Source organism: Molossus molossus, unplaced genomic scaffold (assembly GCF_014108415.1).
Source record: "Molossus molossus isolate mMolMol1 unplaced genomic scaffold, mMolMol1.p scaffold_m16_p_1, whole genome shotgun sequence".
NCBI classification, from domain to species: Eukaryota; Metazoa; Chordata; class Mammalia; order Chiroptera; family Molossidae; genus Molossus; species Molossus molossus.
The window spans coordinates 50036955-50061593 of NW_023425344.1; the positions used below are offsets into that span (position 1 = coordinate 50036955).

General features: G+C 37.0%; 1 protein-coding gene and 1 pseudogene across 1 annotated transcript; both read right to left on the minus strand.

Moving 5' to 3' along the window:
* Positions 1 to 12685: 12685 nt before the first annotated feature.
* Positions 12686 to 23711, minus strand: LOC118628744 (UDP-glucuronosyltransferase 2A3-like). Its single transcript, XM_036259677.1, has 6 exons — positions 22988 to 23711; positions 19404 to 19552; positions 15958 to 16089; positions 14340 to 14427; positions 13387 to 13606; positions 12686 to 12965 (listed from the first exon to the last, which is right to left on the minus strand). Exons 1-6 carry the CDS (start codon positions 23709 to 23711, stop codon positions 12686 to 12688), a joined length of 1593 nt encoding a protein of 530 aa, XP_036115570.1.
* LOC118628800 lies at positions 17841 to 18141 on the minus strand (annotated as a pseudogene).
* Positions 23712 to 24639: the final 928 nt, after the last annotated feature.

Genomic DNA, 24639 nt, shown 5'->3' on the forward strand with positions numbered 1-24639 from the left:
AATATAATATATTATACTTCTATTAAATATATTATATTTTTATTATTATAATTACTTTAAAACACTTCACTGTAGACTTTCTGGCATTGTAAAAAAAAAGTATATATGTGTGTGTGAGTGTGTGAGTGTGTGTGTGCGTGCTGCTGTTGTTTTTTTCGTATATACCCTAGCAGTAGTTACCTAACATATGGCATGACCTTATTAGGTTACATCCCAGTGGAAGCTACTAAAGTCACATTAATTTTTCACTTGAAAAGATATTGCTCCAACTAAACCTGGGCTCAAACCAACCACAGAAAGCTTATGATAAGTGTTTTCTGTGCTTCAACCTCTCATCCAGTTAATAGTTAACGGGGCTGAACTTTGGACAGCCTGCCAATACCAATGTTGAAGATCGAGTGTATGCCCTGGCTGGTGCGGCTCAGTTGGTTGGAGCATCATCCCATAAACCAAAAAGTGGCAGTTTGAGTCACAGTCAGGGCACATACCCAGGTTTGGGGTTCAATCCAGGGTCGGGATGTGTGGGGGAGGCAACCAATTGATGTTTCTCTCTCCAATCAATGTTTCTTTCTCTCTCCCTCCCTTCCTCTCTCTGTAATAGTAATCAATAAAATATATTTAAAAGAATAAGACTGAGTAAAAGAGTAAGACTGAGTGTAGCTGCTCTGATATAAAAGGTCAATAAAATTAAGCAACATAGTTCAAACTACCAAACACTTCCTAAAGGCTACATTTAGAGGTAGGAATTTAAGTGCTTAAAATTAAACACAAATCAAAGTAATTTCTAATTGGGTTTAAAAACAAGTCCACCATCATGCTTTGCCTGTTCAAATATGATGGTTTGGGTTCTTTTCTTTAGATTCATTTGAATGTTCATTTGAGCAGAGTATATTCTCTCACTTTTGTATTTTCTTATTATTGGGGTGATGGTGAGTGCATACGTGAAGGAGTTATACTCTAATTTATTACTGATATGTTTTGTGACTTTTTTATTTCACTTAGTACAATGTTCTATAGTTCTTTTCTTTTTAGAATATTTTTATTTTATTTTATTTATTTTTTTCTAATTTATGTATTTTTGTTACAGATGTTTCTTCTTTTCCCCCCACTGATTGCCCCCTTCCCCTCCCTCCCCGCTTCGTCCCTAGTCCTGTTGTCCATGTCCATTGTTCATGCATACATGCATATAAGTTCTGTGGTTTATCCCTCCCCCACCACACACCCTTCTGGAGATTGTCAGGCTGCACCCCACTTCCACATCTCTGGGACTGCCCCATTCCTCAGACTGTTATGTTCATTATATTCCACAAATAAGTGAGATCATATGATACTTGTCTTTCTCTGTTTGGCTTGTGTTGCTTATTATAATACTTTCCAGGTTCCTCCATGTCATCTCAAAGGATAAGAGATCTTTCTTTCTTACAGCTGCATAGTACTCCATTGTGTATATGTACCACTGCTTTTTTATCCATTGGTCTACTGATGGACACTTGGGCTGTTTCTAGATCTTAGCTATTGTAAATAGAGCTGCTATGAACATGGGGGCACATATATTCTTTCTGATTGGTGTTTCAGGCTTCTTAGGGTATATTCCTAGAAGTGGTATCACTGGGTCAAATGGAAGTTCAATTTTTAATTTTTTGAGGTAACACCATATTGTTTTCCATAGTGGCTGCACCAGTCTGCATTCCCACCAGCAGTGCACTACAGTCCCCTTTTCTCCACACCCTCGCCAACACTAGTTGTTTGATGATTTGTTGACGGTGGCCCTTCTGACAGGTGTGAGGTGATACCTCATTGTTGTTTTAATTTGCATCTCTCTGATGATTAGTGAAGTTGAGCATTTCTTCATATGCTTCTTAGCCATTTGTATGTCCTGTTGGAGAGGTGTCTATTCAGCTCCTCTGCCCATTTATTAATTGGGTTCTTTGTCTTCCTTTTGTTGAGTTGTATGAGTACTCTATATATATTGGAAATTAACCCCTTATCTGATATATCATTGGCAATTATGCTCTCCCATACAGTGGGTACCCTTACCATTTTGATGATTGTATCTTTTGCTGTGCAGAAGCTTTTGAGTTTGATGTAGTCCCATGTGTTCATTTTCTCCTTTGTTTCTGTTGCCTTAGGGGATGTATCAGTGAAAATTCTGCTGCGTATGATGTCTGAAATTTTGTTGCCTACAGTTTCTTCTAGGATTTTTATGGATCATGAGTCACATTTAAGTCTTTTATCCACTTTGAGTTTATTCTTGAGTACGGTGTAAGTTGATGGTCTAGTTTCATTTTTCTCCATGTACCTGTCCAATTTTCCCTACACCATTTATTAAAGAGGCTGTCTTTACTCCACTGCATGTTCTTGCCACCTTTGTCAAATATTAATTGAGCATATTGCCTTGGGTCCATTTCTGGGTTCTCGGTTCTGTTCCACTGGTCTATGTGCCTGTTCTTGTGCCAGTACCAGGCTGTCTTGCTTACAGTGGCTTTGTAGTATAACCTGAAATCTGGTAATGTGATCCCTCCTACTTTGTTCTTCTTTTTCAAGATTGCTGTGGCTATTCAAGATCTTTTTTGGTTCCATATGAACTTTTGAAGTATTTGTTCTAGTTCTGTGAAGTATGCCGTTGGTATTTTGATGGGGATTGCATTGAATGTATAGATTGCTTTGGGTAGTATGGACATTTTAATGATGTTAATTCTTCCAATCCATGAACAGGGTATGTGCTTCCACTTTTTAATATCTTCCTTTATTTCTTTTTTCAATGACCCACAGTTTTCTGTGAATAGGTCCTTTATTTCTTTGGTTAAGTTTATTCCTAGGTATCTTAATTTTTTTGCCGCAATGGTAAATGGGATTGTTTTTTAGTTTCTCTTTCTGTGAGTTCATCATTGGTGTATAAGAATGCCATTAATTTCTTGACATTAATTTTGTATCCTTCTACTTTGCCAAATTTATTTATTAAGTCTAGTAGATTTTTGATGGAGTCTTTTGGGTTTACTATGTATAGTATCATGTCATCTGCAGATAATGACAGTTTCACTTCCCCCTTTTCAATTTGGATCCCTTTTATTTTTTCTTCCTCTCTGATTGCTGTGGGTAAGGCTTCCAGTACTATGTTAAATAAGGGTAGTGAAAGTGGGCATCCTTGTCTTGTTCCTGTTCTTAAGGGAAATGCTTTTAGTTTTTACTCATTGAGCATGATGTTGACTGTAGGTCTTTCATATATGGCCTTTATTATGTCAAGATATGATCCCTCTGTTCCCACATTGCTGTGTGTTTTTATCAGAAATGGATGCTGGATTTTGTTGAAGGCTTTTTCAGCATCTATTGATGTGATCATGTGGTTTTTATTCTTCATTTTGTTTATGTGGTGTGTCACATTTATCGATTGGTGAATATTGTACCAGCCTTGCATCCCTGGGATGAATCCCACTTGATCATGGTGAATAATTTTTTTGATGTGTTGCTGGATCTGATTTGCTATTATTTTTTTCAGAATTTTGGCATTTATGTTCGTCAGGGATATTGGCCTGTAGTTTTCTTTCTTTGTAATGTCCTTTTCTGGTTTTGGAATTAGAATTATGCTGGCCTCATAAATTGAGTTTGGAAGTCTTCCTTCTTCCTGAATTTTTTGAAATCGTTTGAGGAGAATAGGTGTTAGTTCTTCGAATGTTTGGTAAAATTCTCCTGTGAAGCTGTCTGGGTCTGGGCTTTTGTTTTCTGGGAGAGTCTTGATTACATCTTCAATTTCTTTTGTTGTTAGTGCAAGTTTTCTATCTTTTCTTGGTCCAGTTTTGGAAGACTATGTGTTTCTAGAAATCTGTCCATTTCGCTTAGATTGTCAAATTTGTTGCCATACAATTTTTCACAATATTTATTTACAATCCTTTGTATTTCTGTGTTGTCAGTTATTATTTCTTCACTTTTATTTCTGATTTTGTGTATTTGGCTTCTCTCTCTTTGTTTCTTGGTGAGTCTAGCTAAGGGTCCATCAATCTTGTTTATCTTTTCAAAGAACCAGTTCTTTGTTTCATTGATCCTTTGAATTGTTTTTTTCATCTCCATGTCCTTTATTTCTGTTCTGATCTGTACTATTTCCTTCTTTCTGCTTATTGTGGGGTTTTCTTTTTGTTTGCTTTCAAGTTCTTTAAGTTGTGAGGTTAGATAGTCTGTTAGAAATTTTTCTTGCTTCTTGAAGTGTGCCTGTAGTCTATGAACTTCACTCTCAGAACTGCTTTCGCAGCATCCCATAGATTTTGTATTGTGTGTTTATTTAAGTTAGTTTCAAGGAAGTTTTTAATTTCTTCCTTGATCTCCATTGTTCAATAACATGCTATTTAGCCTCCATGTGTTCAAATGTCTTTGCATGTTCTTGTTGCAATTGATTTCTACTTTCATGCCATTGTGACCTGAGCAGATACTTGATATGATTTCATCTTCTTAAACTTGTAGAGACTTAGTTTGTGCCCTAACATGTGGTCTATCTTTGAGAATGTCCCATGTGCACTTGCGAATAATGTGAATTCTGCAGTTTGGGGTGTAATTCTCTGTAGATATCTATTAAATCCATTTGATCTAGCACTTCATTTAGATTCTGTGTTTCCTTGTTAATTTTTTGTCTAGAAAATCTATTCAGTGATGTCAGTGGGGGTTTGAAGTCCCTTGCTATGATTGTCTTGCTGTCAATTTCTTCTTTGAAGTCCTCCAAAAGATTTTTAATATATGTTTGTGCTCCTATATTGGGTGCATACATGTTTACCAAGGTTACATCTTCTTGTTGGATAAATCTTTCAATATTATGTAGTGGCCTTCTTTGACTCTAGTTATGGTCTTCATTTTGAAATCTACTTGATCAGATATGAGTATTGCTACCCCAGCTATTTTTGCTTTCCATTTGCTTGGAAGATTTTTTTTCATCCCTTCACTTTCAACCTATATGAATCTTTTGTTGTGAGGTGGGTCTCTTGCAAACAACATATATGTGAGTCATGCTTTCTTATCCAGTCAGCTATTCTGTGTCTCTTTATTGGAGCATTCAAACCATTCACATTTAAGGTGATTATTGATATGTACTTATTTATTGCCATTTTTGTTTTGTGTGGTTCTACTTTCATTTTCATTTCTTCTAATAATTACAGCAGTCCTTTTAGCATATCTTGCAGTGCTGGTTTGGTGTTAATATATTCCCTTAGCCTTTTTTTTTTTTGTCTGGGAAGCTCTTTATTTGACCTTCTATTTTGAATGATAGCCTTGCTGGGTTGAGTAGTCTTGGATTCAGATCCTTGTTTTTTATGACCTTGATTATTTCATGACACTCCCTTCTGGCCTGTAGTGTTACTGTTGAGAAGTCAGCTGAGAGCGTTATGGGGTTTCCTTTGTAGGTAATCTGTTGCTTATCTCTTGCTGCCTTAAGAATTCTTTCTTTGTCTTTAATTTTTGGCATTTTAATTACTATGTGTCTTGATGTGGGCCTGTTTGGGTTCTTCTTACTTGGGGCTCTCTGTACTACTTGAACCTGAATGCCTTCTTCCTTCACCAAGTTAGGAAAGTTTTCTGTCACTATTTCTTCAAATATATTCTTTAAGCTTTGCCCATTTTTTTCCTCTTCGGGGACTCCTATGATGTGAATGTTATTACGTTTCCAGTTGTCCCACAGTTCTCTTAAGCTATCTTCCTGTTTTTTAATCATTTTTTCCTTTTGGTTTCCTGATTGGTTGATTTTTTCTACCGTATCTTCTAATTCACTGATCTTGCCCTCATCTTCCTCTACTCTGCTGGTTAGTCCTTCCAATGTGTTCTTAATTTCTGCTATGTCATTCCTCATTTGGTTGGTTTTCAATGTTTCTTTATCTTTACTCATGGTGCTGATGTACTTACTTACTCATGCCGTTGAGCTTCCTTAAGATCAAGGCTCTGAACTCTACCTCTGATAATTTGCTTAGCTGCATTTCATTGATCTCATCTTTAATAAAGTTCTCTTGTTCTTTCTTTTGTGATTTGTTTCTCTGTTTCACCATTTTGGCTATCTCAGTGGGTTTTGGATCCTGCCAAATTTTCCCTGTGGGTGTTGGTATTCTGTTGTTTGTGACTCCCTCTACTGGGTTTTGATGAGCCTGGGTGGGCCCACGTTATACACTGCTGTCAAGTCTTACTTTCCTGGGTAGATTTGCAAGCCCAGGAAAGGTTCAGTTATCCTCTAGCTTTTTCCTGGTGGCTGGTAGTGTCAGTTACTCAGTGCCTTGGAATATAGCCCTGGTGTTCTACATAAAACAATTTCCAGAGGGTTGGATAGAGGCTGTTTGTTAATGAGCCTCAATTTGCATTTCTTTGCCTCACCTGGGATAGGGCGAATCTCCAACGTGGGGGGGGGGGTGTGAGGGGGTGTGAGGGACTGCTGCTTTTCTCCACAGTTCTGGGAAGGAGCACACTGGCCACCGTCCTTTGTGGCCACAACTCAGCAAAAACTCAGTGCCCTCCAAATCCCGGGTGTCCCCACAGAGTTTCAGCCCAGTCTGCCCTCCCTCTGCTATAGCCCCCAGGTGAGTGGCTGTGGCTATTTTAGTGCTCTGTCTGGGCTCTCTGTGCTGTGGAGCAGGCTTGGTCTTTATTCCCCATGGGCGCTGCTTATAGCTAAGACTGCTGCTGTTTGTGGGCTCCCAGCCCACCACCCTCTTGTGCCTTCACATATCCTACCAGTGTCCCTGGTTATATGGTCTTGTCCTGCTTTTCTGTTGCTATTTTCCAAGGATTTGTCTTTATTTTAGTTGTAATTCCCATTTGGTCCTGGCAGGTCATCTCTGCTGCTGGTCTGTGCTTCTGGTCTTGTTTTCAAGAGAATATTTGCCTGGGGATGGATGTCCGCTCCCCAGTCTCTGTTGCTGGGCGTATATCTCGACTCCGATGGAGCTCCTACTATGGGGGATGGTGCTGGGCTCCCGTCAGTCTGTGGCTTCAGCAACCGGCACCTTGGGAGTTCTACTACTGTGCACTGGTTTGTGTTGACACAGAGTGTCCACTGGTCTGCTGGTGCCAGGTGCACAGGTGGGCTCAGGTTGCTGGACCCTATGCACTCACATCAACTCCTCCCAGGGAAGGCTCAGGATCTTTCAAAATGGTGGGACCTCCCTGTGGCACAGGGAGAAGTATCCTGAAGGGCCGCTTACCAAGGTAGCTGGTTACTCCCGTCCACAGCTCAGGAATCTTCTGCTCCACGTGTCTGTACTGCTCAGGTTTGGTCGTCCACCTTCACGTCCACTCACACTCTCTCACACACTCACCCTCCCTCTGGTCCTGCCTGTCGCCATCTTCCGACCCCTCCTTCCTCTATCTTATAAGGCCCCTTGTCTTCATACTATTTTCAAACTACTTGATTCTAGATAAAGATTGTTTTCAAGAGAATATTTTATCCCTCTAAAGAAAATTGTTTTATCAACTGATTCTTTTTTTTTTTTTATCCTCACCCGAGGACATTTTTCCATTTTTTGTTCAGGTAGAGTGGGAGGGAGAGAGAGGAACAGAGAGAGAGAGAGAAACATCGATGTGAAAGGAACACATCGAGTGGCTGCCACCCGCACAACCGACCAGGGCCGGGGACAAACTGCAACCGAAGTACGTGCCCTTAGCAGGAACCTAACCCGGGTCTCTCAGGACCGCAGGCCGACGCTCTAACCGCTGAACCAAACCGGCCAGGGCTATCAACTGATTCTTAATAGAAAAACAAGAAAATCTTTTTGATAATCATTCTTATTTGATAGTAAGAGGAACACCTATTTCTTTATGGCAGAATAAAAGGATTGGAGCTGTTATATGTTTTGGCTGTCTGAATGGTTGGATCCCAAATACTCCATTTTCTTTTCCTTTAGAACCTCTCTCTTTTATTACATCTAGGAAATACAAAAGTTGGTGTGACATTTGTATCTGAAATAAATTAATTAAATATAACAGAAAATATATTGAGAAAGTTAGATTTTGGATATGTTGTCATCAGATTGTTCAGCTGCCACAGCTGCAAAGTTATACAACTTCACCTCACTAGTCAGAGATGGAACAAGGGATTAGGGGTCACATCTCTGCTTCTTGTGTAATGTGTGGCACTTATTCTCCAAATGAGCAACTCCCAAGCTAGATTCAAAGACTTCCATTTTATAGTCTCTGGTATAGAGGTGTTTGGCATTCTGAGGTCTGTGTAAGTGCTTTATTTGTTTCTCCAGCGGCTAAGTAATAGGAAACAGGTAAGGACAGACAAAATCTCAGCATGGATGACAGGAAAATGGAAAAGGAAGTTTTGAGTTTTATTTGTTTTTGTCCTCACCAGAGGACATTTTTCCATTTTTTGTTCAGATAGAGTGGGAGGGAGAGAAAGAGAGAGAGAGAAAAACATCGATGTGAAAGGGACACATTGAGTAGCTGCCACCCGCACGACCAACCAGGGCCGGGGACAAACTGCAACCGAGGTACGCGCCTTTAGCGGGAACCAAACCCAAGTCTCTTGGGACCGCAGGCCGATGCTCTAACCGCTGAGCCAAACTGGCCAGGGAGGAAGTTTTGAGTTTTAAAAATTAGTTTATTTCTTACAAAATTCTCAGGATTATCATAAAGAGACATGAGATGATTGCACTGACATTTTAGGGAAGCATTGAAAAAAATAGGATTATGGGGGAAGGATTGCTTTGTTGTACTTTGATATCTCACTTGATACTCATCCTTGGAGCTATAAAACAAAATCACTCCCCCTATTTCTTAGGGCTTCTCCTCATATACAATGAGCAGTGACTGCTACTGTAACAAGCTTCTCCCATCACCAGTGAGGTGGCTGAATGTGGATAAAGAGCAGTGTGAGGAAAACGGAGAAGAGGGGTTCTCAAAGCCTGACACATTCCTAATAAAACTAGAGGGACTCAGTTCACCAAGAAATCTGGAAGGTTCTAAAGTACTGCTGATTGGAATCTGATAGAAGATTAGATGAACAAAGTGATTTCAGCCCAGGTTTAACATAGGTGGTGCAAAGCTTGACTTTGAAAACATTTTAATCTACATAAAGCTTGAAGGAATATTATAAAAGGAAACTTTATAACCTGTCCAATTTTGGCAAGGAATCAAACTCTTTACTTCTTTACCTAAATGTTACAAACTTTCCTACCAATATAATTCTCTTTATTTATTTTCTCCATTTATATGAATGAAGCATCCTGTCCTTTACCCCTGTTAAGACTGATCAACCTCAGGTCCTTAGTTTATATATTGTCCTTCTCTTTTTGCAGTAAGAAGTATATGTTCATAAATGAGGTATATATCATTAATTTTAACAATACTTACTCTGGGCTCTGTCTGCTTATGGTGAAATTCTCCCCAACCACTAGCCAGTAATATCACATTGTGAAAATGATATAATCTGTGTGTACCTCAGTTTCCTTATCTGTAAAACACATGTATTAATAATGATTATTGTAAGAATGAATTGAATTAATATATTTAGAGTACTTAAAATTATGCCGAGCATTTCAACTTAATAATGTTATGAATTAAAATAAAATACACATGTGGACATACATGGATCTCGATGCTTACATTTCTGTCTCCATGTTACCTCTCTGTCTCATTGACCATCACATATCTTTCTTCCTAACCTGAATCCTACCGTATGAGAACTGTCTACACATTTTGTCTTATGTCCTTATCTCCCACATTGTAATTTAGCTTCTGCCCCCACGATTTCCCTTAAATAGGTTATATCAGGCTCAGCAACAAAATCTGAAATTGGATAAAAATGTATCATTAGTTTTGTTTATATGACCTAGAATTTATTACTATTCTACCTCATTTACTAAAATTATTACTACGGTTCCTGACTTATACCCTTAAGGTGTTTCACTTACCTTCTATTTGTTCTACTCAGTATTGTTTTTTTCCTTTCTGTTATGGTAGACTCTGTCTGTCTAGTAAATAGAAATGTTCGTTATTCATTCACAAATTCAGTTATTAATAATCAAATACCTTCTAAGTCACTGTTGTTAGCCTCTGGATGCCTCATCATTTCTCTTTCTTCCCCTTATTATCCACACTTTTTGTAAGTATTCTTTTTTCAAAAATTTCCCTGTTTGAGTCATTTGGGAGGAATATTGTTATCCACAGTGAAACTGAGTTATTCTGAGTTGGAGTATTCCCTTTAGTGTGGTTGACAAGCTGATGCACCATTACCTGTCCATCATGTTAAAAGAGGTCTCAAAGCTTATTAGGCCCACTTTGAATAATATGGAAACTATGCCACATATGGGTGTGTGAGCATAACTTATTCAAGAAGTAATCTGTAAGTTACAATTTTTTTTACTTCATCTAGGACATGAGTGTCATCTACTGTATATCTTGCTGTATTACATTCATTATGACTTAGAAAGTATTACTGTATATGCTCTGTCTGTGGCAGATAGAAACACTAGAGTGATGTCAACATCATGGCAAAGTTAGACGACCGCTTTGTGTCTCCTCTTATCTCTACAATAACCTAACAAAGGTTTCTCTGCTCTCCAGGGCACCTGAGGGATACACACATGAGTGTATCTGAAGGTGAGTGTACTGGAATGCATAGGTAGGCAAGATGGGGGAAGGATAGGGATGGTACACACAATCCCAGTTTCATGGCTTTCCACAGATGAGCTGGGAGCCCCAATGAATGCGGTAAGGGTGGAAGTATCAGGTAATAGCTTTGACACTGCTGTGGGTAGAGGGTAAGAGGGACAGCAGTAGCTCTGGAGCCCATAAATTCAGCTCCATCCCCCGATTTGCAGTGGTGCTCCCATTACGCTGCATTACTGGACAGCCTGTTAACAGATGTCTCTCTGGCATTCTGGTCACAGTACAGTGGTGCCAGAAGCTAATGGAAGCCAGTAGCTGGGTGGTGGGCTCTCAAATCTGGTTACCCCTTGACTTGTCACATTTCCCCTTACCATGGTGGTATGACTCAAAAAACAGGTAATCGAAACACAGAAGGGCACCCTTTTTCCTTGGCAACTCCTCTCCTGGTCAGGGTTATTTAGTTGGTGGTATGATCTAAACCTTTATTCATTCAGAATCAATGTGATGATTTATTTTTATTAGTTTGTTACCACTTTACCCTGACTTTTATTATTGGGCATTAGAGTATTAAGTGATGCCCTACTAGACTGCCTCTCATTCGTTTACTCTTTACCAGAGTTCAGTAAAAATCTGGGAGCTAGTTCTCAAACACAAAGGAGTAGTCAGGAGAATATGGTGTGGTTTTGTTCCAAAATCCTAAGATTCTTCTATTAGGAGTTGTCAGGGATGTACGCATTTTCTAAATTGAGATAAAATTGGTTATTAACATTATATACATTTCAGGTGCACGACATTATAATTTGATTATCTTTATTATGTGCTCACCACCAAAAGTCTAGTTTCCATCTGTTGCCATGTATTTGACCCCCTTTACATTTTGCTTTTCCTCTATCTCCTTCCCCTCTGGTAATTACCTGTCTTCTGTCTGTTTCTGTAAGTTTGTTTTTGTTTATGTTTTATTATATTTGTTACCTTTTGTTTTATATTCCACATATGAATGAAACCATATGTATGAATTTACATTAATAGAATATAGAGATTGGAAAAAATTGCAATGATCTTACATTCAGAGTATATGACTTTTTTCTGTAGGAAACTATTTCTTTGATTATATAGAATTATTACCTAAATTATGAATACTAGTGATTTTTAAATATAATGAATTGACATTTAACTTTAAGGTTATTAATTGGGCTGGTCTTTAACAATCTCATTAAAATCAGCAAAACAATTTATTTCTATAATTTTTAAATTTAGAAATATTTTATTTTTCCTAAAATAATTTATTTACTTTTATAACATCACTGATATCTTCACTTGTTGTGGGTGGGGGATCATTCCATTGATTATCTTTATTGTCTAAGGAAATACATGAAATTCAGCTCATATTTTGTTCTCTCTAGCAATCACCATATCACTTAAGATTATATTATTAAAATAGTGATATCATGGCCTGGCTGGTGTCTCTCAGTGGATTGAGCATCATCCCATGAACTGAGAGGTCGAAATCCGATTCCTGGTCAGGGCACCTGTCTGGATTTTGGGCTCCATCTCCAATAGGTGGCGTGCAGGAGGCAGTCGATCAATGTTTCTCTTTCATTATCGACGTTTCTATCTCTCTCTCCCTTCCTCTCTCTAAAAAAAATCAATAAAAAAAATAGTGTTATCATGAATAGAGTATTAATGTCCCTGTGTCAGAAAGTGGGTAAAGAGGAAGAGGGTAAAAATACCTGGGACTAGAAAAAGGAATGGGACATGCTCACCAGTTAATAGTCTTGTGGAATTGCAGGCTGGTTTTTTAGGCTAAAAAAGAGGAATGGTGTGCCTCAATGGTTGAGCATTGACCCATATACCAAGAGGTCACTGGTTCGATTCCCAGTCAGGTCACATGCTATGGTTGTGGGCCAGATCCCCAGTGCGGGGCATGCAGGAAGAGGCCAATCGATGTTCTTTCTCATTAATGTTTCTATCTCTTTCTCCCTCTCCCTTCCTCTCTCTCTAAAATCAATAAAGAAAAAAAAAGTAAAAAGAGGAATGGAAAATTTGAAAACAGGAAGGAGGTGCAGTAATAAACAGGATTTTCCACTCAGACTTTTGCCAAACTTGGAAAGATCTATTCCCTCTTTTTCTTCTTTCCTGTTTTACAAAAATTTTTATAAGATAACAAACAACATTTCATGATCAAGAATATAGCAGTTGCCACACAGGCCAGCAGGAACCCAACCACATCCAGAGAGTGGTACTGGAGCCAGGTGAGGTCATGGGAGGCTGGCCGCAGGTGTTTGGCTCCTTTGTGGCGCATGACATACTCGATCCAGAAGACTGCTCGATCTAGAGGCTTCATAGGTTGATCATGGTGAATCCTTGATAACCTCATCACATTCTCTTTATAGCTGGAAGGCAAATAAGAAAAGGCAAAAGAGAAAGAAATTAATGAAATTTTGTTTTTGTTAGTTACGTGATACATGTTACAAAAACTAATTGTTACATCAACTCTGCTCACTGCATAGAATTTTAACATTTATAGTGGGGTGATGGTAAAATAAATACATTCTTGAGAGAACGTGGTTAAGTGCAGACATAGGGAAAAAAATCAAAGTAAAATAGTTGTTAACTGAAGCCTAATTTTTCCAAGCAGTAAGTATGACATTGAATGAACTATACTTTCTAGGAGATTTCCAAGACCAAGGTAGTGAATGGCCCAAGGTTATAGGAAAAGATCCATTAAAAGGTCTGTAAGCATAATCTCTAATATTTTGTTGTATGGTGCATAATACAATCAATGGTAATCCCTTAGAAAGAAATAGTACTTACGAAGGATCATTAATGACTGTCCTCAAGGCGTTGAGCAACTCTGCACTTGTCATTGTGTGTAGGTTCACCTCCACCGCTGCTCCTTTGACTTTCATGTGAGCAATGTTATCAGGCTGATCAGCAAACATGGGAACTCCCACCATAGGGACCCCATGATAAATAGCTTCATAGATCCCATTTAGTCCACCATGAGTGATAAAAGCTTTGGTTTTCGGATGACCTAGTTTGGGGATAGAATGAGAAGCAGGTAAACGTTTTATTATAACACATGAACAGAAATTCAGACAGAAGAGGAAGATCTATGGGAAAGTTACCAAAGAAGGCAGTATTTTCTACAGTATTTCCTGTGGGGTACTGCTACTGCAGAAAATTATTATCCCAGGAAAAGGAGGCATTAAATTTCCTCTGTGTTGCCTGAAAATCTTATCTGAATTCATAGCAAGTATGAATATATAAAATTAATGGTTAAATCTTTAATTATATTTTTGAATTGGAGGTAAAATGAGAAATAGTTGCAATTGTTAACTATTTATTGATATTAGTTTTATGTTAATATTAACTGTTAAAGAATTAATCAAATTATCCATCAACCACTGTACAGCTTTTCTTCCTCTTAGAAGCTGAACACAGGAATTACTGCTATCTCAGAAAACTGTGATCTCAGGAAATGGCAGGATTAACTCCCCCTGCATTGTCTGGAAAGACTTTACAAGGAGGTGATATCTGAACTGAGGTTCAAATTTGAAAAGTGATGAAAATCGTTACTGAAGATTCTCCTTTGTGAACCAGAGGAAGCAGGACTCTATAAATGGCCAATTCTTAATTATATCTGCTTTAAAATTGGGAGTAAAATGTGAAAATGTTAAACCATTAAGTGTTCATTGAATTTAGTTGCTACCAGTTACTGAACGTGTTTATCAGCCAACTATACAGCTTTTCCCCCTTAGTCTTACCAAGAAGATCATTCTGGGGTATCCAGTCATAGATCTGAGTATTGGCTCCCAATGTGGCTGGTTTCTTTCCTTTGTATCTCCATAAAACCTGTGGAAGACAGTACATGTATTTCACAAGTTATACCACAGGATAGTGATATTTTAAGGTTATAGAGTTATGTATAAATCATGCATCTACTCTACTTTAGGTGATAGTTGAGAAGGGAGTATAGAGGCATACTTTGTAAACACTGAAAGAAATAGTGGGTCTGTTTACAACCACCTTTTAATTTATTTATCGATTTTTATTTTTGTTAATCCTCACCATGTATATTTTTCCAATGATTTTTAGATAGCATGGAAGGGAGGGAGAGAGGGTGGAAGAGGAGGAAGAGGAGGAGGAGAAGGAGGAAGAGAGAGAAAGAGAGAGAGAGAGAGAGAGAAAGAAACATAGATGTGAGAAAAAACATCGATCATCGATTGGTTGCCTCCCACATGACTCCGACTGGGGTGGGTGTCGAACCTGCAACTCAGATGCATGCCTTTGACCGGAAATTGAACCCAAGTATACTATTATCATTTTGTCTATTATCACTTAAAAACTTCTAAGAGTGGGATTGTAAGTGAAGAATTAGAAAATAATGCAGTAGTAGCATAATGAATCAAAGTTTAGGAGTTAAAAGTTCATGGCCACAGAACTTCTGTATAAATGTATGTTACTGCCATTCCTAGCTCTGTCTTCAAATTAGTGTTTCTTACAAATATTATTGCTTTAAATTTGATCTATTTACTTTTTCGATGACTGGTTATCTTTTCATCCTCTATTTCTTTCTATCTTCTTTATTTTCCCCACAACTTCTTCTTCTTTTTTTAAAAAGTAAGAATAAGATAGTGCTTTAGCTCATATGCCAAAGTTCAGTGAAGTATCCGGTTTTGTTTTTGCAATTATCATATTTACCTTTATATAGAATTTTTTAATATACTTTTATGGAATTTAACCAAATATACAAATGAAAAGAGCTCTGGATGTTTTATAAATAGCACTATATAAAGAGCAGTAGTCTAGAATGGTGGTGATAACATTAAAATGAATTGAATATCATAAATTAGGACATGCAAATTGCTAGACAATAATATTAAAGTTTCCATGATCTTTCAATCCTAGGAAACTCTAATTAAAACACTAAATGAATATAGGCTTTTACTTCTATGCTCAGTTATGACAAATCAAGTCCTAATGCAAACAAAGATATGGAGGAGGTTCTTGTGCATGATTCATCTCTGTTTTTGTCATTTCAGTTCTCCCCTTGTCCTGGAGTGTATGCACTTCAGAACTATCTTGGAAGTTGTCAGAACAGGCCTTAAAATTTCACAAACAAGACACTTCATATTTTAATTTCTATTACATTGAAAACAAATGATTGTAAAAAGTTGTGTTCCATAGGAGCAGCAAAGCTTGGTAGGCAAGGCGCAAATATGCCTAAACTCACTATTACAATGTTTTACAAGTTTTTCCTAATACTGGTACCTGATATGTTAAGTGTAAAATGAGATTCACCTTTCAGCTGGAAAGACACCATTAGTCACACTCTCTTTCCATTTGGTAATAGCTACTCATAGGATTAAAGGTTGTACTAACCTTCTGTGGAATCTGAGCGAGGGCCGAGGCAATGAGATTGGCCTTTTCTTCTGTGAGATTTTGGATGATTGAACCCATAGAAAACACTACAATGCCGTCTTTGCCTGAGCTCTGGACAAATTCTTCCATTTCCTGTAGAGAAAAAATGTTTGTACCACAGAGGTACAGCATCATAGGGAATAAAATAAAGTTCACTTACACTTCTAAACTAAAGATTCAAGGGAATTGTCAGAGGCATGGTTAGACTGTTTCTTATCTTTTGACACATATAACTACCTAGTCTCTTTAGGAGGAAGTATATAGTGCAATATATAGATGAGGTATTGTAGAATTGTACACTTGAAACCTATATAATTTTATTAACCAATGTCACCCCAATACATTTAATTTAAATAAGTAAATAAATAAAATCTATGGCTTAAATACATATAATTGATTAGTGAATAGCCATAGAACCACACCATTATACCAAAGGATTAGTTGATAAGAATACAACACTTTTCATGGTTGATGGACATTGTTACTCAACAGGTTTAATTTTATTAAAAACTGAGTAGTTTGCAAATTCATAAAAATATTCCTCAAAATAAATCCCCAAATGGGTCTGAATTAGGCATCTGACAGTTTACATTCGATAAGTCATTACTGTATTGATCTGCCCACTTTTTTTTTTAATCCTCACCTGTGGATATTTTTCCATTTATCTTCGGATAGAGTGTGTGTGTGTGTGTGTGTGTGTGTGTGTGTGTGTGGAGAGAGAGAGAGAGAGAGAGAGAGAGAGAAACAATGATGTGAGAGAGACACATCGATTGGTTGCTTCCTGCAAGACACCAACCAGGGCTGGGGACCAAACCACAACTGAGGTACGTGCCCTTGACTGGAATCAAACCCGTGACTCTTTGGTCCTTGGGTGATGCTCTAACTGCTCAGCCAAACTGACCAGGACTGTGTATTTTTTATATATAGCTTCAATGGTAATTTTCTCATCTTCAAGTCTTCCTTTATTCATAGGGCTAAGTAAATATTTGTTAGAATTGTGGTATGTAGTAATGTATTAGAGAGAGAGAGATAACATATTTAAACTGCTGTGTAATCATAAATTACTTTTAGGAGACAGTGATTGCTTGTCTTCCTGATGTATAAAACTCTCACCTCAGTGCACACTAGCTGCATAATCTTAATTTAAGCCTTAGCACAGAGTTGATGCATAGTTACTTCTGGAAATGATACCGCCTCACCATTTAGAGCTGTGCAAGTTGACCATGGGAAACTCTGGGTCTGGGCCCAGTCAGATCATATTCTATGACAATGACATCCTCGAGACATGCATCATTATTCCTTGTGAAATCTTTTCTGACAGCTCTAGAGTCACTGTGTTCCCCAGTTAAAGGTTGTTAGATGACGAGAAAAAAGACGATGTCAAAGTTGACGATGTCAGATTCATTAATGTTAGGAGGACATATCTGACATTACAAGAATTATTTTGTTATTATTTTGATTCACCTTCTCAAACACATGGAGTTTGAATAAAATGTGTGTGTGTGTGTATGTACACATGTGTGAATGTTCTTGATTGTAAGAAGTCTCATTTTTTTTTTTTTTTGAGGTTGTGACAGTTTATTTTGAAGGTCATTTAAAAAGCAAAATTAAGGACAATCAGAGAAAAAATTGAACAGAATACACTCCTTAAACAAGTATAGTGATTAAATAAAACTAAGTGAAATATGTTTTCTTCTGCAACTCCATTAATAAGTTGTTATCCTGAAGGTTCTTATACTTCCAAAAAGGTGCTGGTGGTGGGGGGTAAGTTATGGCATTTAAAGCTGCCTCTTAGTCATGTAAATCTATAGTAGAAACCAAATTTTTCTGTTCTTCCCAATAAGTCAGTTTTGATCTTCCAACTGTGCCTTGTTTTTTAAGGGATATGGTGCTAGAAATTTGGTGGTCTTTCCTTTTCAAGAACAACAATTTCCTATAATAAGATAGCCTATAATAAGATAGGCACAACTGTGATTTAGGTAGGCACAGTTGGCAAAGACTGCAGATCCACTTTCTGTTTTGATGACTTTTTTGCATTAATATCCTCATTTCTACTATCCTCTCAATGTTATCTGTGAGACTGTACTCAGAGTGAGGATTTTCTGCAACCTGTGTCTGTCCTTCCAGTATGTGCTCTGGCTCCATGGCGACCCTGCAAGTCACAGTCCCCGGATACGACTCCATGCCCAAGGATTCCATTTCTAAGAGCTCTGTGCCACACCACCAACTCCCAGAACAAACTGCTTCTACCTTATCATTGCTTTTTAATCTATGTATTCAGTGACTGATTTCTCAAGTTGGATATTAGTTTATTATACCAAGTCTTAATAGAGCTTGATTTGCAACTATAACTTGATTGGTAAGAAAAAGGATATTCATAATTCTGAAATGAAATATTATTCATCACTATGCAGCTTAAATAAATCATGAATTCTCCTAGGAACACCATGTCCCCTGAAAACTTCCTAAAGGTATTTTGTTAATATTCTCTCACTACAAGTAGATGAGGGTTTTCCTACTCACTCCTTGTTCATAGTTCAACACAGTATCAGTGTAATGCGAATCCATTACGTGTTTGTTTCTCATTACTGTTCCCTTCCAAAATCCCTGACACCCCACATTTTTTTCTTTGAAAACTTAAGAATGTGGTATACAATTATCTTTTTCATTCCAAAAGAAACCTGTCATCAGGCTGGTAGAGAATCAAGCCAAGATTGGGTCTCTCATTTTCATGAACTCTACTTTATGCTGATGACTTCCAATCTTTCCTTTGCTGTGTACTGATATTGAGACCTCGTACCACCTAAATGACTTCTTGAAAATTCTGCTTGTTCCTTTAAGTGAATTATCACAGTATAGAACTCATTTTATTAGTCTCAGATAAATTTTACCTTATGTTTCCTATTTCAGTAGAAGCCATCACTATCAAATAAATATTGAAAACGGAAGTCAAGGAGTCTTTATTTCCCTTTCTTCCTTTAATCTTGCTTCATTTCACCCATTAAATAGTGTGTAACTTATCCCAATACCTTATGAAAGCATGTTTATTGCTCTACCATCATAATTTGTGTCTTTGTTCATAACTTGATCATGCTTGTGAGGAATACTGCAGCAGTCTCCTTAGTGATTTTCATGGCTCCAGTTTCCTGTCACACCTATCAATTGTCCATATAATGATATTTTAAGATGTGCTTCAATCATGCCATTTTTTTAGCCTAATTTTCCAATATAATGCATAAAATACCAATATGTAACTTCCAAGAACCCCTCTGATATGGAAGATGGAAATGGAGTTAGCCATTCAAAGATGTTCAACATCAGGTCTCTGTTATTAAGACTGTAATCTTTAAAGGGAAATCAGGTATCATATCAAAAGGCATACAAATCTTTCAATGTTATAGGCTTACCTTAGGTAAAGGTTTGCTAGGTTTGCAGTGCAGTCCTCCAACAAATTCAAAATTAGGTGGGTATGGACGAGGATATTCAAAATCCCAATATGATCTGATTAACCAAATTTCAGCTTTTCCCAGAGTCTCACATAATGTAGTGGGTCTTCCTGGAAATTTTTTTTTTTAAAGTTGGGTAGAGGGAATTAGACTATAAGTTAAATAGGAAAATTGCACCACTAATTTGATAATTAGCTATCAAGAGAAAAATAAGTTTATTTTTACATTAAAAATAAGACTAATACATCTTCTATATGTGGAATGAAAAGAGGCATTAATACAATAGCATGGAATGAAGGAAAGAAAGAGAAAAAGAAGCAGAGCTGAAAGAAAAAGACAGTAAAAAAAAGGAAAAATAGAGTTATTTATAAATTTACAGATAAAAGAAATCAAACATTTAAACACAACCCCAAACTGCAAATTAATTTATTACTAATTTTCTCTCTCTAATTGAATGGAAAATGATAGATTAGCCCCACAATATCAGCACAAAATCACCTCTCCGTGGTTTCTAATCTTCCAGTCAGAAATATGTCTGTGCCCCTGCCAGCATATTTTAATTTCAGGATTACTCATATTGTTATAGGATCCCATCAATATCAGTCCACCTTATCTTTCTGAGTTATATCTCATCACTTCAATTGATGGGCCACCATTTTTTTAGCAAGGTCTCCCTGAGTAATCCATGCTCATGATGCTCCTCCTTTTGGGATGTCTGATACATACTATGATGATCACACACCACTTCACTGCTTCCTTACTGATGTGTTTTGAAGGGTATTTAAGGTATTAATTTTAGGTTTTTATGACTAAAATTGCAAATAAAAAAGTCAATCATTATTGTTTACAAAAATACAGGTTTTATAATTAAGAGAAAGGGAAAAAAAACCAAGGTGAGAATCCTTTTCACTTCAGTATTCTAATTAAAGTTGATGGTGACATACACCTAGGGAGGAAAGCCTCATTTTGGACTCATCACTTTTTAATGTTTGAAATAATATTTAAGGTCATATAACCCAATGGCTATAATTTGATACTGGAGAAGCTTTGCCCAAGGACACTCAGCTTGAAATGGCCAGAGATTATACCAGAATTCTGTCTCTTTGCTTCTGAATTAATGTGTTTTGCCCTTTAGATGCCTACATTTTTTGTAATTCAAATCCTGTCCTGATTACAAACTCTGAGGTAATATTTTTATTTGTCATTCTCTTATTTCACTTAATCACTTTTCTCCCTAGGTGATTTAGTTTATATGACCTTAGCTTCATTTTAGAAAGCCAGAGCTTAAAGCAATTAGGAGAATTCTGTATTTAAAGTAATGCTCCACAATAATGAGCATGGAGAAGATAAATGGGCAGGAAACGAAAGTGAATTTAGAAAATAAACTGTAAGTAATTTCATAAATTGGATTTGAAATGTTACATACCAGTAATTATGGACATAAAACAGTGAAATAAAATTGACAAATACCTCTTTTCTTTTAGTTATATAATTTACATAAAATTGAGTTATATAATTAGAATGGATACTTCTAAATATAAATTAATTAATATCTATTAATTATATATAATTAATAAATTAAATTTTAGGTACCAAGTAGATATTATTTTCAAATGAATCTGTTATGTTAAGCTACTCAATGGGTCAAGTGGGATGGTTTTTTATTTTAAATACTTCTTAGGAGTTGCCTGACTGCATAGCCAGTACAACTTTTGCTTAATAGAAGATGTTCTTTTTCTCCCTTTTCCTTAGATAATGGTTCTGTCCTCTTTTTCTAAAGTTGAGGCTTTTCAAAGGTATTTACTCATAATCCTATTATTGCCAAAATGTGACAGTGATATATTATAGTTTTCAGTTTCCACTGAGGGTAGACATGAGCCAAGATTCTTGTATTTTTTTTGTAAATCTATAGAACATAGCATGTACTGTGTTCTTAGGCATGCATAATGGTTAATTAATTAATTGATTATTAATGAATTATAGCAAATCAATATATAAACTTCAAAGTATGTCTATATCAAAGAATATTTTAAGTTGGTTTCTTTGAACATTAGTTCTATGAAACAATTAGATATTCAGTGAATTAAATCAAATGGTATGTTTAGTGTCAGATATGATCCTTTATTTGTTCATGTCTGTGCTTCTCAAAGATAGTTGAAGTAGAAGCCTGTCTGAGTTGACCGATTTTAGCTGAGTGTATGAAATTGCAAATCAAAGTATTTTTAAGCAGAAAAGGCAAAGAATTAAAAATAGATTGAATAGGTATATATCAGCAAAGTTTTAAAAAATCCATTCTCTTTAACTGCTCAAGACACAAAGTCTTTTAGAGTTGTCTAATTAGACAACTCCGGTGTTTGTGTGGCACTCCTCCAAGAAATACAAGCCATTTTAGGAATACTTTCCATGACCAGCCATGACGAACCTGTCCCAATAGGACTTTCTGAAGTTTCATTTAATGTTTGTGAGAGGGATAAGAATGGTGGCTACCCTTTTCCAGTAGAACCAGTATAAGATTGAAGGTTATCATCACTAATTATCAAAAATTTTTGGAGTCGCCCTGGCCGGTTTGGCTCAGCGGTTGGAGCGTCGGCCTGTGGTACACAGAGACCCGGGTTCGGTTCCCACTAAGGGCACGTACCTCGGTTGCAGTTTGTCCCCTGCCCTGGTTGGTCGTGCGGATGGCGGCCACTCGATGTGTCCCTTCACGTCGATGTTTCTCTCTCTCTCTCCCTCCCGCTCTATCTGAACAAAAAATAGAAAAATGTCCTCGGGTGAGGATAAAAAAAAAAAAAAATATTTTTGGAGTGGATTCAGGTGAATTAAATGCAACCTCTTCGTTAATAATGACCATATTTTAGTTTATTACTAGTGTCAGGCAAGTAGGTTATCTTACTCTTATCCTCTCTTTACCAAGAATAATGATGATTTATTCTAATTTGGAAACTCAATGTACTGAACTTATATGTAATATCCAAATATGACAAACATTCCATCTTCTAGAGGATTAACATTTTTTGTGTTTTGTATTGTTTTTTTTCAGGAACCTAATAAGTATTAAGTTATCTTATGAGAAACCATGGCAAGAGACTTCTGTTTCCCATTACCACTGAGTTTTTTTTTAAATTTTTTTTATTTTTATTTTTTTATCCTCACCTGAGGACATTTTTTTGATATTTTGTTCAGATAGAGTGGGAGGGAGAGAGAGAGAGAGAGAGAAACATCGATATGAAAGGGACATATCGAGTGGTTGCCACCCGCACAACCTAACCAGGGTCAGGGATAAACTGCAACCGAGGTACGTGCCCTAGCGGGAACCGAACCCGGGTCTCTCCAGACCGCAGGCCAACGCTCTAACTGCTGAGCCAAACCGGCCAGGGCACCACTGAGTTTTTGATAACCAGTTGATTACCGTACTGGCAGAGTTTTAAATGGAAGACAGATATTTGAAATGTATTTCTTTCATTTACTTAGATTTTATTCACTTAGATTTAGATTTCTAAATTTATTTGGATAACAACTTTAAAATGAAAAGCAAAGCAACTTACCTAATACCTCACTGTACATCTGGTCCCAAACATGGACGTCATAATCCCAGATCCAGAAGTCAAAGAAAACAGAAAGCATTGTATTTTTCACTCTTTCCAGAAAGGTCATTCGGTCTGTAAGCCCCATCATCTGAACAGGAACATAGGAGGGTGGAGCTGGAAGTTTCCCACAGCGTTTCTCCTTCATGCCTCCTATAGACACTCTTAATGTGAGTACAAAAGGGACTGCAAGCAACTCAGCCACCAGCTCTCCGCAAGGCATCACAGGGTCTATAAGCATTACATCGTAGTTGGTTTCCTGGAGATTCTTCATGAGTGTCTGATTGTAGACTGCACTCTCACACAGGGTTTTTAACGTTTCAGTTATTTCAATAAAATAGTCGTTTAATTTTATTGTTGCTTGCCAGGGTGTTAAGTTTGGCAAGACATCAAAAATTAGGTCCTGTAATTTAGCATGTATATTCTCCACTGATTCTTTTTGATATTCTGAATGTAGTAGCTTAAAGTTCAGTGGGGAAGGTTTGCTGTAGTCAATGAGTTTACCATATGATGGAATCAGTACTGTTACCTCATGTCCCTTCTTTGTGAGTTCCTCCAGAATAACCTTTATATTAAGCCAGTGGCTCATGTCACAGGGCCACACCAGAACCTTCCCACAGAATCCACAGCCAGCATTACAGAGCTGCAGCAGCAGAATCGCCAAAGCCCACTTCTTAGACACCATGATAGCAGCTCCGTCACACGCTGTTCTGTGGTGGTTTTAGGGTATTTCTCCTGAGTGCAGAGATCAAATGGCAGTTAAGACATATAATATGTTAAAAATTAACTTTAAAAGGAACATTTTTATGTGTAATATGCAAGGTTAATGTTTATTGAGGAAAGAAAATAGAATAATAGCTGGGAAAAATTATTTCAACTTCCAGAACTTAAAAATAAAATACATTAAGTAGAGATACATTTATTCTCTAGATCTGAAATAAGAAAAATAACAAATAAGAACTCCCTAACGTTAATGTTTCCCTCCCTCTTCTCTCTCTCTCTCTCTCTCTCTTACACACACACACACACACACACCCCAACATTCATTCCACTCTGTGTTTGAAGGTTTCAAGTGGCTTAGGTGAAAACATATTGAACATCTTTTTTTCCTATGGGAAATAACAAATAATTTGCTTGGATAGCTATTAGGAATATTTTGATAAGAGTTTTATGACTAGTACAGGGTGTTCAGAATTACAGAGAAAAAACATAATCCTCTATGGAATAATTGGTAACAGCTTTAATAAAGTAGATAACGTATGAGGTGAGATGAAAACCTTGGTAGGACCCAGGCAGAGTGTGGCAAAAAGAACAGATTTCACAGTGAGTAGAGGAATGAGAAAAATTCATAGGTATTTGGAAAGCATTTAAGTGAGTATGGATCACAGACGAAGTTGTGGGCAGTAGGTTATAGAAAGTTAGATTGAAATAGGAGACAATAGGTAGTCTTCAATGGTTAGGATTTTAATACAGAGGCAAAACTATTTACTCTAATTTTATTTAAAATAATTTTTTTTTTCCTTTATTGATTTTAGAGAGAGCGGAAAGATAGAAACATCAATGAGACAGAACATTGATTGGCCACCTCCTGCATGCCCCCCACTGGGGATCTG